The 20,278-nt window shown below is 34.6% G+C and overlaps 1 protein-coding gene across 2 annotated transcripts in view; it reads right to left on the bottom strand.

Annotated features, from left to right (window-relative positions):
• The window catches only part of LRRC2 (leucine rich repeat containing 2), a 74,522-nt gene that overhangs the window by 30,396 nt on the left and 23,848 nt on the right, over nucleotides 1–20,278 (bottom strand). For both annotated transcript variants that reach the window (XM_084503725.1, XM_084503726.1), the window contains exons 3-4: nucleotides 13,852–14,062; nucleotides 6,220–6,376 (exon numbers count right to left, since the gene is read on the bottom strand). In XM_084503725.1, coding sequence (XP_084359851.1) covers nucleotides 6,220–6,376; nucleotides 13,852–14,062 — 368 coding nt within the window. The remainder of the gene's footprint in view (nucleotides 1–6,219; nucleotides 6,377–13,851; nucleotides 14,063–20,278) is intronic.

The raw sequence follows: 20,278 nt of genomic DNA, 5'->3' as shown, positions 1-20,278 counted from the left end.
ATGATTAGAAAAGGTCTTCTAATTGCCAGTCTGAAATCATTTGTAGAAATTTTATAACCAGAAATTATTTTGTTAATTTTATCTATAAACAGCAAATTTCCTTGCCTGCTGTTTACTTCTCTAAGGTTTTCATAAACATCAGACATACTGGAATTTATTTTACTAGCCTAAACAAGTCAATTCGACTAATTTGTACTCATAAAATAAAAATTTGCCTCCTAAAATTGTCTTAATATACTTCTTTAGCGTCTGATCCCAAATCAGAAAAACATTCTTGAATCTGAGTGACCATAACTCCGTATAAAACTCCAGACAAGTTCTTACTGTTTACTTGTACACTGGCAATTAATACTACTTTTCTTCAGTTGGGAATATCTTGCAGTTGGAGTATCTTGTACTGCCTTTTGTGTGTGTGTATCATACTGGATTTCCCTTTTGTGACTGGACTTCTCTTTTTTAATCTTCCGTTAAATGAACACATGACTTGCTGCAGAAATTAGTAGCTCCTGAGTACATGACCTTGAACTCTGAAGTCATTAATTTAAACTCTCTACTTTCTTAGAAGCTTATTTGACTATTCAATTTTTCATACTTCCTCCAGTTTGTGCAATGACAATAACTCACAAATAGTATCAGCAGATTTCAATTGCCCCGTTCCTCAAAGCAATTGCCCCGTTCCTCTTATTTCTATTAAGAAATAAACTCAGAACTGACTGTTGAGAATTCCACAACTTTCCTCTTGACTGATAGTTTATCCTCGCAAACAAGTGCATTTAGCCAGGCCTCTGCTTATTTTTACAACTTTTGTATCAAAGCCCATCAAATTTTCTATACTTCACTATCAAATGCTTTATGGGGTGCCACATAGAAGAAGAGATCTACTACTTGAACCTCAATCATCTCAAAAGAAGGACAGAAACCAAATGAGTCAGGTACAATTTACTTTTGTTTTATACATTTTTAATTCCAACCTTGTTTGCATTCAGCTCCACATCTTTAATTACTCCTTCCTCTAATAATAATAATAATATATATATATATATATATATAAAATTCTTGCAAACAAGATAAACAGGGCTAAAATTGGGTTATATCAAGTTGTCTGAATTGTGATCCAGGCTATAAGGATTATTTTTTTATTTTCTCACATAAAAGGAGCAAAAATATCACTCTCCTTTTCCCCCAGATGTGTTCAACAAGTCTGCTAAGATATTTGTGTTGGAAAAAAATTGCATGAATACATGTCTATAAGACAACATTCATGACAATTCAAAATTCTTACATCTAGGTATTTTGGTCAAAGGAACGCAAAACTGGGGAATAGTGAATTTCTACATAACAATTCTATAGGCATTATCAGCCATATTCCAGACATTCTCAGCCACATTTGGAGTTTATTACCATAACAGAAGGGGGAAATGGAAAGGAAGATAGTATGAACGGCTTTCACTACCTCAGTTGCAGAAGTTTGCATTCTTAGTTGTAGTGGCCAGCCACCACCAGGCCTTACAGGCATGCACTACAACCATTGACACAGCCCTGCAAGGATACAGAAAAGGTGACACTCCCTTTGCAGCTGGATAAATGTATGGCAGGATTTGACCACCACACCTGCCACCAATACACCCAAATAACACTCAAGTACAACTTCTCAGTTAAAGCTAGTGGTAATGAAATAGTTGCTGCTACAACATTGTTGTTAACTATGCTTTATAGCACTGAATTTTCAGTTCTATAAAAATGCAAATTAGGGAATTAAACAGCTAACATCTCTGTTTTGAAAAGAGAGGTAGTAAAAGCAGTAATGAAATCCATGGTTTCCCTGGCAGTTTCACAATAAAGAATATTTTATTTTTAAGTTGGAGATGCAATACTAAAATTGTTGCCTGAGCTAGCATTTATTCCAAGTTTAAATTTTTAATTCATTAAAAAAAAAAAATAAACCAGTAATTAAGCTCTGTACTTTCTGATGGGTAATGCAGCATAGTAATAATAGTAACATAATTTCACCATTTAAACAGGGCTACCTAAGTTATCCTAGTAAGTTACTGGAGACAAAGTGCAATTAAGGCTACAAAGAGCTTTTATTATCTAAGGAACCCATTCAATACAAATGCAGACATACTAGTATAAGCTGTAGTAAAATACAAAGCAAATTTTACGTTGATCTGACAAAATCAAGACAAATTAGCTAACACAGAAGCTTGCTGTGGGCCAAGACAAATAGTTTCCTTAATTCCAAACAAATAGTTTCCAATCTTCTTTGCTGAATCAGTGACTTTGCCTTTGATTTATTGGAAAGGAGATATTGATGTTCAAGCTTACAGGTGACAGGTAAAACACTAAATGTTTTTAGTTTTGTTTGGGTTTTGTCTGTTTTTGTTTTTTACTTCTGATGAAAACAACCAAAGCAATAAAGGAAAAAGAGGGATGAAATCTTCTTACACTTTTATGAAACAAAGATGTAAAATCCTTTTTTTTTTCTTTTTTTTTTCCATTGGTGCTTATAAAAGCTAATAAAGTTTTATTCATTAACCAAGCTTCATGTGTTAATAAAAAAAAATCAACATGCAGAGAGAAATGGTGAGTAACTATTACAAGCAAAAAATAAAAAGGAGAAAGCTGGAGATCTAAGTCTGTGGTCAGAAGAATATTAATACAATGTAAGGAGAAATAAAAGTTTTCTTGCAACAAAACAGGTAGAAATACAAAGAATCTCTTTTGGGCTGAAGATACCCCCAGGGATAGGGGGGGAGGGGTGCAATTGTTGAAGATCTACTGAAAAGGCTGAAAAATAAAGAAGTGTAAATAAAAATGCAATGAGCTGAATTGAAGATACTTTAGCACATCAGAAATCATATAGAAAAGTGATTTCTCTTTTTCATGTGAGCAGATAAGCTGAAACAAAGGCTCTGCTTTTCCTGTGCACAAGATGATACACAGCTGTTGCACAGCTCCTGCACTGTACCCATGCACTCAAGAGCCAGAACATCAAATTCACCATAAACCTGTTGCCCAAAAAAATCTCCTGGGTACATTCCTCCTCGTTATTTTTTTCTGTTATTCCTGTGAAAATCAAACATGACAACTCTGAGATGGACAACAGTCCCATTTTACAGTTCTCACATTTCTCTGTTTTTAGTTACTTGCTTTCCATGTTTTCCATGAAAATATCTGCTATTACGCAAAAAGCAGTCGAAAGCATTTTTATCTGTCTTCTGATCCAAACTCAGTCTTTTCAATTGCATAGATAGTTATAGCTGAGAGAGTGATTTGAAGTATCTGAGAATGGGTTTTAGTCTTTTCTCTAGAGCTTTTGCTTCTAATTCAAGTAAAACCTGAACTTCAGTTCCCTCGGATATTTTAGTTCACTGCTACTGCAGCAATACTATTTTTTTTTTAATGAAAATATTCTTATGATCTGTTCTCTCATACTTTTAAAGACATCTTGTTAGAATCAATAGTAGTCCAAACACAGCTCGCCGGTTTAGCTTCTGCTGGATGATTTGTTGGTCTAAACTCGGCTTCAATTCTGGCTGAAGATTAAAGACTCGACAGTATGCATGTCACTGACAATTTCAACCATCTGTCATTACTCTCAAGTATGTTTTAGTTGTGATATTTACCTACTTGTGTCTGTGCTGTAGATGGAACACAAAAAGATAGATACCTCAGCACTTCACCTTTCCAGCGACCTTAACTTCTGATTTAGCACCTAATTGTCACTCTTTGCTAAGAAGAGCTCTAAAGCCAAACACAAATAGATTTTCCCTATGATAATTTAACAGTTAGAAGACTAAAGTCTTTTAAAGCATAATAATAAAAAAAAAATCTTTTTTTTTTTTTTTAAATAAGGTCTTATTAAGATAACAAGCATTTCCAGTATGTAGGAAATAAAAACTTACCTACCACCATTTGGAAGCACATCAATTTACATGTCCATAAAGATATCATTATACAAATTGAGAGAAAAAATACTTTGTAATTTACATCATAACAAGGGCAGCTTCATTGTGCTACTAGTAGACGTAGTAATTGTGTTACTAATAAGTCCTATCCTAATAGGACATTGACTAAAACTGAAAATTATTCAGCAGTTTGGGCAAGGAATAAAGCTAAACAGTTTAGCTACATAGTCCAGAAGGGGATTTGTTGTATTATTTATTTTAAACTTCATCAGTGAATCAAGGTCTTTGAATGAACTAGAACTGCTGCTCTGATGTGACTACTGTATGATGTGGTGTCTCAAAAGACACCACAGGTTTCAAATCCAGGTTTCTACAGATGAGGGTTTAGTACAGTCATGTACATCTGATGAATCTTGGGAAGAGAAAAAAAATCTGAAAAAGAGTTCACTTTTAATGAACAGGAGAGTGCTGAGTGCTGTAGCATTGTGTCTGAAGCAAGCAAACTATAATTGTATAGTGTTCACTAGCCCTTCCAATCATTCGCATTAAAAAAAAAAAAAAAGAAAAAAAAAGTAGCAGCAACAAAAATATTGAAAGGAAAAAAATCAACATCTTGTGTTTACCTTGGAGGGATGATTGGAGCGGAAGTGGATGAATGGGGATAGCACAAAAATACTGAGTAAAATTCCCATAATTTAAATGCAAGTGATTGCTACTCAGAGCACCTGAAAATTTCTTCCTTGTTTCCCAAGAAAGGTATCTGTGGTGCCTTTTCAGTTTCCCTCTACAGGGATAGGTTATGATAGAATGATCTGTTTGTGCATCTTTGTTCTGGAAACAGACTTTATTATCATTCATGATCACTTTTTCTTTGTGATATTTTCATTGTCAATGACCCAAATTACAAAAATTTAAGGAAAAAAAAAAAAAAAAAGAGAAAAACCTTTCTTGGTCTCTGACTACCTTGATTGCTAAACAGCTACTCCTCAAAACTCTCTTTCTTTTTTTCTTTTTTCTTTTTTTTTTTTTTTTCTCCAGGTTTTAAGGCCTTTGGAAGAGGACTGTGCCTTTTTTGTTCTTCTTCTTCACTACCTGGTGGAAGGTGTTAGTCCATTAATCTCACTGACCCATCTGATTTCTGTAGTCAAAGTGCTGACAAAACAGTTACTGTTTATTTTATATCCATTATCTCCCATTCATGCCTTGCTTATGATTTGTTAGTATATTTAGCTGCCAGGTTGAAACTATAAAATATATCTCAATGTCAGCGGGAAATTTTCTGTGTTAACAGTAACAGTAGTAAATAAATCAAAATCATTAGTGTTACTCTGTCTGGTAGAAAATCTAGCAGTTCTTTCTGTGTTGCAGGATGCACTCTCCCTTTCTTCCTGTTTTTCTCACATAAACATATGATAACAATGGAGATGAAGGCTTTAGTGTTTATTCATTGTCTGAAAGATATTAATTCACGGTGTACATTAGGATTACCAGGCATAGGGAAAACTTAGGACTACTATATTTGAAAACAGAGGTCAAGGTGTCAGTACAAATAGGTGCATGGATTTGACTCTGGGGGGCCCATAAACTCTCATAGTACACCCAATCCCTTCAGCTCTCAAAGGCACCACTGTCTAGAGCAATACCCTTCCTAACACTCCAAAGAGCAGGAAATCCCTCTCAAACCATTACAGACTTTCTGTTTCTTATGCTTTAAGATGAGAAAACACAAGAGCCACTTACTAAATTATTATTATTGTACAGCTTAAAACAGAAAGTATAGAAGAGTTAAGAATTACATCATCTCTTTAAAACCGCTGTTGTCATTTTGGAAATATCAGTTTATTGATAGGAATTGTTACAGAACCAATTGCAAAACTGAAAAGATGGATTTTATGCAAGATTATATTTCTAGATTTATCATTACCACAATCTTATATTTTGATTCATTTTGCTTGTAATACTCTTTCTATTTTTCCTAACCCTTGACAAACATAAAACACCACCTCTTATCAGAAAGTATGATCCATCTGCTGAATACAGTCAATAGTCCCATAGTCAGCAAAAGTGTAGGTCAGTTTTTCACACATTTGGGCCATACTAAGACCATGCAATTCAGCAACTCTAGCCACAACCAGCTAACTGTAAACATTTACACGTGACTGTTAACTTGAAAAAAAAAAAAAAAAAAAAAAAAAAAAAAGTGAGAATAAAATTATAAGGAAATGAATAAGAATATTTATGAATGTTAATTTTACTCCAATACAGCTAGATGGCAAATGTATAAGTACCTGAATAGTTTGAACCAACATACCAATTTCCACTGGGAGATGGTTGATTTGGTTTTTTGACAGCTCCAGAACTCTCAGCTCTTGAAACAAAGCAATGTAGTCTGGAATGGTTTGAATCGATGTATTGCTTACATGCCATTCTTTCAGAAAGGTCTGGTCTTTCAGAGATTCTGGAAATTCCTGTAAATAAGATTATATAAATAGAAACCATCAAGATAGAATTTTGTTCTGTCATGTTTCTAAATAGAGTGAAAAGAATTCCCATGGCCAAATCTCAACACTTTCCCTAAATTATCTTGATGTAGAACATCATTTTGCCAAATCCTCACAGGAGTTGTTATCTTTTGATGAGTATTGCAGATGTGTGTCACCACATAATCTTTTTTTTTCAGCTGTTAATGCAATTATTTTGCTCTAAAACTGAAACCTATTTGAAACACTCAGATGTTTGGTGCCTCCCATATTATTTCCTTTTTCCAGCTGGAGAATTTTTCTAAAACACTTTTTACTGCTTTAATTCATACATCAAGATACAGTAAAATGCAACATGGGAACAAAATAGTGGGTGTATGGAGATTACCAATATAGGTTTTGACACTAAAACAAAAAGTGTGTTCTTAATATCTGCCGAGGATACAAAATTTGTTTGCCAAGATGGAACATGTTCCAAAAAATAGAAACATTTCTATTAGGATAAATATATATCACTTATTGAAAGTCTTATTTCAACTATGTAACTTCATAAGTCATTTCAACAGTTTGAGAATTTTTGCTCATTTGTTTATTTCAATAACAAAAATATTCAATTTTTAAATCAGTCAACCATTGCAATTAGTTCTTATTTTACTCAGAGAATATATTTTGTTTAACATTTTTAGGATTGTTTTAAAAACACAACAAATAAGTTTGCTTCTGGTTCATCTTCACATTATATTTTATCTGTTCAAAATTTCCAAAGTATAACAGCTAAATTGGCTGAAGGTTTCAGAGCCTTTAATTCTTAAAAATTTGTTTTAGTTAATTGGTATTGAGTTCAGATATACACTTCTTTGAATTGTGTAACAAAATCCCTTTAACTGAATCAGATAAAAATCATTTCATAAAGCTGAAGGTCGGAACACTTAAAGTCAACTTACTAAACCAGCACATAATTTACCAGTCTGCCCTGGATTTTATATCACTGTATGCTAGTAACTTCTGGAATAAATAATTGTGAAGAGGAGCTAACTTTGCTCCATAAAAAGAGAGGTGTAATAGTTTAAGCTTTTAATTCTTTTACACCTTCCAATTTATTTTTCTGTGCATAAAGAATTCTACACAGTAGAAATTGCTGTTTGGTATTTTTTCCTTCTAAGTTTCATAGATGCCCCAGGACATTAACAGGTGTGATGCACTTAAATTGTGGGTTGTTTTTTTTTTGCTTTGTTTGGTTTTGATTTGTTTAATTCTGAACTAGGAGCAGTGTTGCTTAACTCTTAGATAAATTAAAACTTCTAATTATTTAAAGATATCCTGGACTGAAGATCACTTTTTTATTTTTCTTTATTTGGGTATTGCTGTCTCAAATTTCAGTTCTTTTCAAATATACATATGCAGACATTTAGCCTATATACGTAGTTTGGCTTTTCTACTTGCCTTTCCATGTCTGATATGGATCACTTCATTTCTTGCTTCATTTTCTATGTGTATACTGCATTGTGATCCATCTTTTATATTTTTCAGTTTATGGCAGTTGAAAAATAAAATAGCTTAAATGCCTTAGGACAAGTCAGGAGAAATCTCTCCTTCTTTCTGATGTGGGTTTCCACTACCACACCTTCAATACTGCACATTTTTCTACAGCAAAATAAAAGAATAAGTGCCACTGCAAATTTGGTTAGTATTGCTTTTCTCAGCTTTACAGAACTGAAAATGTATGACGTCAGGAATAATAACATTTAACTGGAGTATGAGAGATACTACTGTAAGAAAGAACCCTAATTCACTAAGAAAGGAGATGCATAACATTAACACAGGAGGGAAAAAATGTTTGGAACCAGATATTATTTGCCACTTTATTTCTGCTGTTGTGCCACAGCCTAGGTCTGTCTTGGTCTATTCCAGTGACCTGCCATTTTTTAATACCTTGTTATCAAAACAGACTATCTTCCAGCTCCTGACTGTCAAATGCAGCTGGGAGCAAAGGATAACACTTGCCCCTATGAAGCCAAAAAAAACAGTTCTCCCCACAAGGTTCTTTTTGTATTTAAAAGACAATGGAGAACAAAAACCACTCTCAGATAAAGACCAAGCTGCCCAGCTCCTCCAGAAAAAAAAAAAAATAATAATAATAATAACAAAATAGACAAAATATTTGTCTATGATTACTGAGAAAAAGGTTTTAAAAAATCTTTATTAACTGTTGTATAAATAGTGCCAAGATTCTTGTGCAATAACTGACATAAATTCAGGCATAAAGTTAAAAGAATAGAACTAGGTTCCATTCTTCTACCAGTTGTCCACACTCATTTCCTTTCTTTGGATTTTTTCTTTATATCTTATAATCATATTTACAATTTCCAAATCTAAGTTTACAAATTCTTTGCTATAATGTGCTTTTCTTTAACATTTTCCATCTTACCATACATTTGTTTGTGTCACTGGTATGATATTTTACTTCATTTACAAACTAGATAGGGAAGGGAAGAGAAATTTGCACAAGTTTTATGTTTGCTTTACTCTCTGATTCCCTTGTGTTCTTTTGTAATCAGCTGTTGCCATGCTAAAGCTGGCAGCCTGCTGATAAATTACTCCATGAAGACTGACACTTGGAGGATAGCCAGTCTTTTGCCTTTAACAGCAAAACAATAACTCAAAAACCCTTTGACTGGGGGATGGGAGGGAGTAGAGTATAAAAGGAAATAAATAGCAAACTTACAACCAGTGCTGATTTTACTATTTTTAATTAGAAGAGAATTTATCTAGCAGACATTAGCCTGAATTAAAATTGTGACCAAAATATTCAGCTCTCTGAAGTTTTAATTCTGCTTCTATTCCTAGCCCTGTAATTTTATCTGTCAGTGACCAAAACAAAAATTGGGTGCTAATTTCTTTCATCTTTGAGAATCATCAGATCTAGCTCCAAAAGTGGGTTAAGCAGTTTACAGGTTTTGTGGAGAAAAAAAAAAAAAAAAAATATCTGGAAGTGAAATAAGCCTGAGAGATTTTCTCTGTTCATTCAATGCAGTGATTCTATTCAATTTGTTGTGGCAAACAAATACCTCACTGTCACTAACTGCTGGAAATAAATAGAAATTCTCTGTTCCCAGTGAAAAGACAGAGCATGTCAGATGGTAAAAACAGAAAACAAATACAAATCTAGTAATTAATTTGCTGACATTTTCTGTGAAGAAATGATATGAAGAAGATTGTGATTTACTAGTAAAGAATTTTTGCATCACTTATTCATCCATTTGTTGTGCACATTTGTATATTTGAGTTGTTTAAATCTGTTGGATACAGATTCTCTGCTGAAGAAAATCATCACAGCCAAGTACAGCCCTGTTCTGTGTTTGAGTGAACATCATCACCACTCATTTGTCAATACTAATATTGCAAATTCACAGAAGTTGTTTTTCCTGAACTTTTTCTGAAAATCATTTAAAATTCACTGATCCACTAGAGAATAAACATTCATTAGTTAGAAGCAGAAAGCAAATGCTCAGAAAGGAAAAAAGAGTTAAAGTAAATTCATTGAAAAATTTGTATGAATATTCATAGTGTTATTTTCTACAGCTTTCATTCAGCTCTAATAGCCATGCTGTTTCTCTGAAGAAATAATTTAATTCAGTAGATACATGCTTATGTGTACAAAGAATCTCAATTAAGTGTTTCAGCAATTCTTCATCATTCTCTTCCAGGCAAGTAATTTGACTGTACAATTCAAGAGTCCAAAGTCCCTAAAGAGCTCTCTTTTACAGGGGGTTTGCTTGGAAAACTCTTAGAGAAATAACAGTTTCTGAAATATACCTTTGGAACCTCAACTTACTTGTGGCTCTTCTCATACTCTTCTCATGACAACAAGTCCCATGACTTTTGTAAGCACAAGAGGATTTAAGAGACTCACTGTTGGGGGCAATACAAATGGGTTCTGCACATTGTTTAAAAAGACGAAACTCCGTCTGACTTCTTTCACAGTGTCAGATTATGAGACCAGCCTGTTTGTTGTTGTAATATCTTTTCTCTCCTTTATTTTTTGTTGTCTATTTCAACAGCTAATTATAAATATTAATTAATACTGTACCTAGCTTTCAGAAATGCACCACACGGAGATGTAGACATTTGAGTCATAAATATTTGGTTGGTATATGAAAGAGGAGACACGGACCACTGAATCTTAGGAATGCTGTCACACAACCTCTTAGTTGTGGAGTTCTGACAGACAAAGGTAAATCTATCTAACTGATGCAGTTACCAACCAAAATCCATAGCCAAAAGTTACCCATTCTAGACAGGCCAAACCAAAATAAAGCCCAAATCACTTTCAGATTCAAAGAGTCTTAGTGAGTACAAGTTCTTCAGGTGTAATGGCTTGATATTGATACTGCTTACAGCATTGTTGTTCAAAAGATTTCCATTAAGATATTGCAACCAAACTCATAAACCCATAGTCACTTGAGACAACTGCAGGCTCAAATTACATCTCAAAAATTAACTTAAAAGTGAAGCATAACTAAAAAGAATTAATGTTTCACAAGGAGTTATGGATCTGCATTTCCGTAGAATTGTAGTGCTAGTCTATCTAGCTCATACTCAGTGCCTATTCATTTAACCTAATATTCATTCTATGAGTTTTATCGTTCTCAGAGATGTTAAAATAATTACTTTATAACTAAAAGGAATAGTGAGTTTCCACTTAATTAAAATACATTAGCATTTCAATAACATTTGAAAAGTAGAAAATAGGTGGCATGGAGGTCCTTAAGGAAGGCATTCCTATTAGGAATTCAAAATGTGTGACCTATTTTAATTTCCTCTATTACTATGGTTCTCCAAAGGAGATCCAAGAAGATTTTCAAAAGAGCACTCTCTCCAGATGATTTTCAAAATACTTGTCCAAGCTATTCCAGTATACAGTTGAACATTTCGTGAGACCTGTTTTTATGCTTGCACTCAACAGCACAGAGTCAGTGAGCCAGATTCCCTGCTATGCTCTACAGATCTGAAGCATGAGACAATAGCCTCTTTGCAACATCTACATTTTTACCATCTAGACAACATGTGTACTGATGAGTACCTGGTATAAGTTATAATTCTAATTGGCTGCAACATTTCAGATAGCTCAGTTAGTTGGTTTGTATGCTCAACTCATTTGCTGTTGAAGTTTCTAATGACAGGCCTTACATGGAGACCTCTGGGAAGGATATGGTAAAGCCACTTATTTTCTTCTTGCAAAATCCCTGTGCTGGGGATTACTCCTCTGTGAGACTTAACTTCACAGCATTCAGAAAGAAAACTGGTACAGACTAGAAGCAAGCCCAGTTCTCAAAATTAAATCTGTAAGTCATACCACCAACCTACCCAGATTTATCTGTCTAATGTCTAGAGGATATATCACTGCTTCATTGATGAGAAGAAAGAAGAAATGTAATAGAAATACTTATCAGCTAAAAGTGAGAGAGACAATTCAACAGCTAGTTCCCAAAGGGGCACTTAGTGGGGCTGTGCTATTCACTGCTGCCAAATGTAAGAGACCAGCCAATATGAACACAAGCTAGTTAAGTCCCTGCAACACTACAAAAGCAAACCCTGTTTTTACATCTAGTGTCTGAGTGCTTCATCTCCCAAAGTTTCCACTCATAGATGTATTTATGTGCAAAATCAGTAACAAAATCTGAAGTGCAATTGACACCACAGCTCCTGGCTACATACACACACAAAAAAAAAAGGGGGGGGGAGATTTTGGGATGAAACTGTGCCATGTCCATGGATATTTCTACACACAAATTGTCAGCCAGTGCAGCTTAGGTTGTATATTTTGGAAATGCATTTTCTGTAAGTGCAATTTCTTCTGAAGGGGAGTGTCATGCCTGATTCTTTCTTTGTTTTGGAAGTAACAGCTGACATTTGAAATAAAAAAATATAGAGAAAATATATTATCTGAATTACCAAAGTAGATATTTGAGAAAATTACATTAAGGAGAAATATATTTCCTTCAGAACTTTGTCAAGTGGATTATCATATTTTTTAAATATTTTTCCCCTGATAGAGTCTGCCAGTGCTCTTTGACTCTGAAAGACCAATGGTCTTCTATAAACAAAACAGTTTTTATTTTATCTTTGTCTGCAGACATCTGGATTATGTCAAAATATCTTGCTAAGAAAGCAAGATATTTTTAGCCAGGCTAGGTCTGGACAACAATACACAATGGTTGTGTGATAAGGCCACATAAGATACGAAGACAGAATGAAAGTGCATGATGGTTAAAATTGTACTGCTCAAGATGGCACAATGTATGTAACCATACACCAATATCTCTGAAATGTGATCTTTCAACATGTTATATTGAAATGAAATAACATGGAAAATACAATAAACTATATATGTTTCATTTTACCTCTTAATATAAAGCCATGTTTATGATAGCAAAACAAAATGTTAACCAACTGGCAAAAGAGAAGAAGAAAAAGTTTTAGTTATGCAGTTCTCTGCTATGTGATGCAAAGTAAATATCTGCAGGTGGTACAATATCAGTGTTCAATGAGCTGTAATATCTCTTTTTTTTCCCTTCAAATGCACATAAAAAGTTTACAATACAAGAGAGTGTGCATTATGAATTACACAGCTTTAACATCATCGTCAATATGCAAGGTCCTTGAAAGCTAAAATATAGTAACACTCCACCAGATAAATGATTGGCATTATGTTCTCCCTTCTAGAGCTAGATGGGAACTATATTTTCCAGAAATTTTGCTTACATTTGGTTTATTCAGAAAGGAATTAAAGTAAAATAAATAAATAAATAAATAAATAAATAAATAAAAGCTGAAAAAGAAAAGACTTTCATATCCAAGTTCAAGTGTGGGACAAAGTTATGTTTCAGGTCAACCAAAATAATTGTTTACTAGATAAGATTTATTCACCTTGTAGATTGGTTTTTCAACTTTCACTTTTCTTAATTAAAATTTCAAAAATCCATTTCAAAATGATAAACTACAAAAAAAATAAAAATCTAACTCTAATATTCTAATAAAAAAGGCCGTCTCCTTAATAAAACAATGTGCATTATAAGTACATTTCAGGCAAATCATTCCAGGCACACTGTAAAAATTCCAGGCACACCATTGTTCCTCTTTTGCTGAATTTCAAACCAGCATTAACTCAGAGCTCATTTTTAAGCTTGTATTGTATTTCACTCAATACATAACCAGAAGCACAAAGCTTGGGGAAAAAAAAAATGTGTATATAAGTAGTATCTTTAAAATATTTAGCATACTTAAAAACTAAACCATTAGTTTAAAGTAAGAGAGGAAATGCTTTTGTCACTTCTAACACAGGGAAAAAGCATCATTATCATATGTTTGGCAATGAAAAAAAAAATGTTTTGCAGCATTAGAAGACACAGTGCAAAGCTACTCAATCTCTTTAACAACAATAATATATTTTCTATATTTACCGTCCACTGCTGCCCAGAAAGCTGAAAAATAAACTTGTTTCTTTCCTTATTTGCTTCATCTGACAAAGCACACTTCTTCTGGAGTTGAGTAGTCTTTCCATGTGTGTCCAAGACCTTCTCATCTGTGTCTACAAAGCCATTTTTAAGGTACTTTGATTGGGGAATGCCATTCTTCCGGCACTCCAGTATGAAGTTCCATTCCTGCTTTATCCTGAAATAGTGACAAAAAGTGTTTATGTGAATTAGCTGAAATCACAGAGCACAGAAGTCTTAAAACTCAATTTTTGTTTGCATTAATAAATAACAAACTATAAACATGCACCTAATGTATTGGTCATTTAGAAAAGCAAAGGCATTCCTGGAGTCTTGCTTAGATTTTTGAGACTGACATATGGATTTCAGATGAGCAGGATTTCATATAGTTTCTATAATACAGTGATACTCAGGGAATAACAGAAAAACAGAGACTAAGCCTATTGTCATAGAAAGCAGCATGAATGATGCCCTTTATTTCACAGGAAATGAGACAGGATAGAAAATACTTTCTCACAGAACAAGGAACATCGTATGTATATACACACAAAAAAAATGGTAATATATATGCAAAATTTTTCAGTCGAAAAAAAAAAAAAGTTATTTTAACAAGTGAGGTGTTAGAAATATTCCCTTTTTCCTGCCCTTTCTTGTTCAAGTATAATAATCTATTTCCATTTTTAAACATTATCTTCCAACACCATCTTCAAAGGTGAAAGATAAGGTCAAAGTTATCACATGCTAACTAATTTAAGTTTAAATTTCCATGAAACTTTAGGCTCACCTCCAGGGCAAAGTATTACCTATATAACTTCAGGTGCAAATTCAATTTGATATAATTAAGCAGTGCTAAAATCACATGCTTTAATTTAAGAGAGATTTATTCCAGCTTAGTCAATTAAGGAACTGGTTGATTAACGGAAGCAAGACTTCCTTGCACCAAAATAAGACTCTGCAGAGTCTTGTTTCATAAATCTGTTCTCGTATTTGGAATGATAGATTTTTTTGTTGTGCGTAAGTTTCAATTATGTGATCTCTACCCTCTGGCAAAAATTTTAAGCTAAAGACATGTAGAAAACTGACAGGTGCAGAAGGGAACAATGGTGAAGATAATATGCCCTCTAGGGAAACAAACCCATGAATGGCACATCCTAAAAGGAGAAGCAGAAGCAAGTTTGTAAAGTTTAAGCAGGAATTAATAAAATTTGTAAGCATGTTCCTAGCTAAGCATTTGATTTGCTCTAAAATTATAAAGTTTAAAATAACGCCACATTAATGAGCAAGAATATGTGGTTTTAAATCATGTACAATAAATCAGCTACAAACATAAATATAAGAAACATCTTCAAAATATGGTGCAAGTAAGCAATTTTCAGACACTCATTGAAAGATATATGATAAAAAATGAAGAGCAGAGTATATGTATGGGAATAGGATACTGTACTTTAAAAAAAAAAAAAAAATCATTTTTAACTCATTGCTAGAAAAAATAATATTCAGGGATCAGAAATGCATGTTTAAACAGGAAGGGTGTTACTCAGGCAGTAGTGAAGTACCTAGCATGAATGGGTGTTCTTACTGAAACATTAGGGAATATTGGAGAAACGTGAAAGCAGAGATCACAGCAACAGTAGGAGACTTCAGCTATCCATAAACACATACCACACTGACACAAGATAGACTGTATACAGTTTTGCAAATCACACATGACTTTATCAGAGCAGCTTGTCTGAGAGACCATAAGAAGACTAGATTTAGTTTAAAGCAACATCATACCATACACAGGTCATCAGAGAACTACAGAAGACCCCTGTTATAATAATCACCACAATGTATTCCCATGGGAGAGAGAGAGGGAGAGGGGGAAGGAAGGGGAGAGGAGGGAGGGGAACGGGAGAGAAGGGGAGGGGGTAAAGGGGAGTTGGGTGGGGAGATGAAAAAGTGCAGTTCACTTTTTTACACAGTGCAGTGCACTTTTACACAAAAGTGCTGGAAGATTGCATGAAAACAGCACAATTTCAGAGTAAGTACATTCTAAAGAAGGGATCACGTCCTCCTCTCACTTTCAAAAATGGGAAAAAAAAAGAAATAACATTTATGTTCACATGAAGGAATGAGAAGGCAGTATAACTCTGACAAGTTAAAAATAAAAGCATAAAAAGGTAAGTGAAGAGACTTACTGCAGGTATACAGATGAACGGGAATAGGATTTTTAGCACACCAGAAGCAAGAAGCCTCTCAGAAAGATGGTGGGAACAATAACATACCAAGGTATGAAAAGAGCAGTAAAGAAATACTCAATGTTATTAAGAGAGCAGGAGTCATTAATGAAGCTGCAGAAAAGTCAAACTTACCCTTTGCTTCAGTGTTCTTTGGAGAGATCAGTATGCTCTTTAGAAGTAAACATTTTGAGAACTCACTGACATTTAAAGTGCCAACAGAGGAGGCTTGAGAATAAAAGAAAAAAATATCTGAAGTAAATCTCCCACATTCCGTCGGTGCCTAATTGTGAACTGCTTTATACCACAGCAAGCTGTGATAAGTAAATGAGTAAGGAAGAACAAAAAAATAGGCAATCAGAAATGTGTTTACCACCACATTTCAGTCCACGGAGTCCCTAGAGGAGTACTGAAGAAGTCACCATAGTCAAGGAAGAGTCCTCAACCAAACCACAGCATCTCAAAATCTTTTCCTAAGATACTTGAAATAGAAAGGACAAGAAAATGGGTTAGAGGAGACACATCTGCCTAGCCCTTTTTGTGGTCCTCCAAGATACTGCCTCTGTTACCTCTAGTTACAGAGGGACGGAATGGGCTTAAGTTGCGCCAGGGGAGATCTAGGTTGGATGTTAGGAAGAATTTCTTTACCAAAAGAGTTGTTAGACATTGGAACAGGCTGCCCAGGGAAGTGGTGGAGTCACCATCCCTGGAAGTCTTTAAAAGACGTTTAGATGTAGAGCTTAGGGATATGGTTTAGTGGGGACTGTTAGCGTTAGGTCAGAGGTTGGACTCGATGATCTTGAGGTCTCTTCCAACCTAGAAATTCTGTGTGTAATTTTTCATTTCTCTAGAAAATGTTCATTGTTTTCATACATAGCTGTTTTTAGAACTCAGTAAAAAGAAATATCCAGTTGCAGTAGGCAGCAGTACCATAGGGTATTCCCTCCAGCTGCAGCCTGGAAGCACTCAGATGATGTGTGAGCTTTCAGATGCTTTTACACATTAGAAAATTCAATTTTTAGTGTTTATCTTGCCTATTTCAATCTGTCCTTTGAACCTCAGAGACCACTGGTGCAGTAGGGGACAGAAAATGTAATAGCAAGAGATCAACAAGAAAAGCTAGAAAACAACATTTTCATATACTATAAGAAAAATAAACACACCCAAAACAGCTACTCATTATTTTCCAAAACTTGTCTACCAGTGAGCATAGCTAATTAACTATAAACGCTCTCATTATTGTGCAAGGTGAGTGGGAAGTGAAGTGGGAAGAAAAAAAATAAAATAGTGAATTGAATCCCTGAAGAAGAGAACAAACAAACAAACAAAAACAATCTGAACCATTAAAGGGGACAAATTGAACTTAAAACTTTGGCACTCTTTTTCTAAAATATTCTAAATAATCCTAGCTTTTCATACCACTGTTCACATTCCCACCAGTCCTCCACATACAGCTTTTCTGTGCCTCTGCAAAGCTTAATTCTCCAGTACTGCCCTCTCACTTCCATGGAATTCCTTCATTTTCTACCAAGGAATTAAACATTTTATTTCAGTGTATAATTCAATACACTGAAAAAGCTTAACCCCATGATGCTTTTTTTAATATTCATTCATCTTCACTCATCAAAGAAATAACTGACGTGTTCCTCAAGGTATAAATTCCAAGAATGTTAGAAAACTTAACAAACAGAAATAAGAGGTCAAAAAGCCTAACTCTAGGAAAAAAAAAAAAAAAAAAAAAGTAAGGCACTGAGCTGCTGTACACCAGCTCAGTGCTGGCTGTGTCACAGGAACACATCAGGAACACAAGAGCAGTGGGCTTAGATCTGAGATTTTACTCTCTTACAGCAAAGAATATAGTAAAAGGTCAAAAGGCAACTGCATTAAAGATGAAAGAATAAACTGTCCTCTGACACTTTATGGATAACACATACAAGACAAAATTCAGGAGGATATTATACAGTGTTAGACAAATAAAATAAAATGCATACAACAAAAATCACTGCTAATCAAATCAGTTGGTGAAATATTGACTTCAGAAGAAAGGCTTTAAGAATTAAAACTGGTGAGAAATTCAGCGTGGATATCCCAGACTGAGGTGGAAATCCTATGTCAAATTTCTTTGTCACATACCACTCTTACATCAAGTTATGTCAATGTGCTGTTTTAAGCTTTTAAAGAATGTTTTCTTGTAGTTACCAGGCTAAGTACTATGTACAAGCACATTTTGAGCAGATGGAAAGTGAATTAATAATGGAGCAACTAACATGCATAATTTTGTACAGTACGTATTAGAATGAAAACATGATATATGCCAAGGGCAGAGGGTCTAATTATTTACAATCCCTGCTTGGACCCTTGTGGTGTGTGCTAACCAAATGAATCAATCAGGCCTTTTTGGCCTGGAGGTGTAACTTCTGTCAAGTCAATATGTATAATTGAGCAGAGATTACAGAGCTGTAAATTGCATATCATATCATATCATAGAATAGCTTAGGTTGGAAGAGACCTTAAAGATCATCTAGTCCCAACCTCCCCTGCCATGGGCAGGGATGCCACCCAGTAGACCAGGTTGTACAGGGCTTCATACAATGTGGTCTTGAACACATCCAGGGCTGGAGCATCCACAGGCTCTCTGGGCAAACTATTCAAGAGCTCCACCACCCTCTGCATGCTACAGCTGAAGTCATACCAAAGGATAAAGAATCATAGAATTATAAAATCATTAAGGTTGGAAAAAAACTCCAAGATCATCTGCTCCAACTGTTACCCTACAACCAATATTACCCACTAAACCATGTCCCTGATTATCACCTCCAACCCTTCCTTAAACAGTCCCAGGGACTGTGTCTCTACCACCTCCCTGGACAACCCATTCCAATGCCTGACTACTCTGTCTGAGAAGAAGTATCTCCTGATTTCCAACCTGAACATCCCCTTGAGCAATTTGAGGCCATTTCCTCTAGTCCTTTCACTAGTTACCTGTGAGAAGAGGCCGACCCCCAGTTCCCCACACCTTCCTGTCAAGTAGTTGTAGAGAGCAATAAGGTCTCTCTCCCCTGAGCCTCTTCTTCTCCACACTAAACAACCCCGGGTCCCTCAGCTGTTCCTCATAGGACTTGTGTTCCATATGATTCAATCACATGGTTATCAGTCAGCACTGTCTAGTAGTCTTTGTCAAAGCATAGAGCTAATGCTACTCCTTAAAGGATCTTTGTGAAAATAAAAACTATTTTAAGTCTTTCTTTCCTCATGCTCCTCAAATAAAGTAAGATTACCACCATGTTTTCGATATCTGAAGGTTATTGTGTGAGTCTTGATGAAAGACAGAAAATACATCTAAAAAATGTGGCAAACAGAATATATCCACACATACAAAATCAGCCTTTAAATATTCTATTATTCTTCTAGACAAATTAAATTTCTGGTCTTGGTACTTTAAGGGCAAAACCAAAAATAGTCCAAAACCATATTTCCATATATGACAAACAAATGAGTTGTCTACAAAATCACAGTTCTCCTGAAGTTTGCATCCTTTTATTGCTAAAAGAATGTAATAAATATTTCGTAATATTTTCTGTAACATTTTCATCTTCCTCCAGAGCTTGATTGTACACTTGTAGTCAGATTAAAGAAATAACTATTTTCATTATTCAGATAAAGGATGTTTGTCTGGTCAAGCCTAATTTAGGTGGGAATACAAACACAAAAAAACATTTTTTCTGGACTTAGAAACCAGATGAGATATAAGATCCAACTCAGCTAATTACTCCCATATTTCAACATTAATCATCAGAATAGTTTAACTATTTTTAATCAGGCTGATTACAAACTATTTACATGTGTCTAATAGGTATATGTTACATACTTTTATATTTATAACACAAAAGCACATCTGTAAGACTTCGCTATAGCATACTGTAGACGGTACAGAAGAGTTATTTCTGGCAAGCCATTAAAGTCTTACTACAGCTTAACCACTGATTTTCAGTAAGCTTTCAAGACAATGCACTGTAGATATTAAGCAGAATCAGCAGGGAAATGGAATATTTAAGTATTTCCATTTTGGTGAAGTTTTCTTCAACAAATTCTTCCCCAGATGTTACCTCACCACACTTACAGAAAATAAATTTTACAGCACATAATTGAGATCTCTTATGATAGATATTTCCTTT

The sequence above is a fragment of the Aythya ferina genome, assembly GCF_964211825.1.
Source record: "Aythya ferina genome assembly, chromosome: Z".
Lineage (NCBI taxonomy): Eukaryota > Metazoa > Chordata > Aves > Anseriformes > Anatidae > Aythya > Aythya ferina.
The sequence above is the reverse complement of the archived record's forward strand: the minus strand, read 5'-3'. Positions and strand labels throughout refer to the sequence as shown.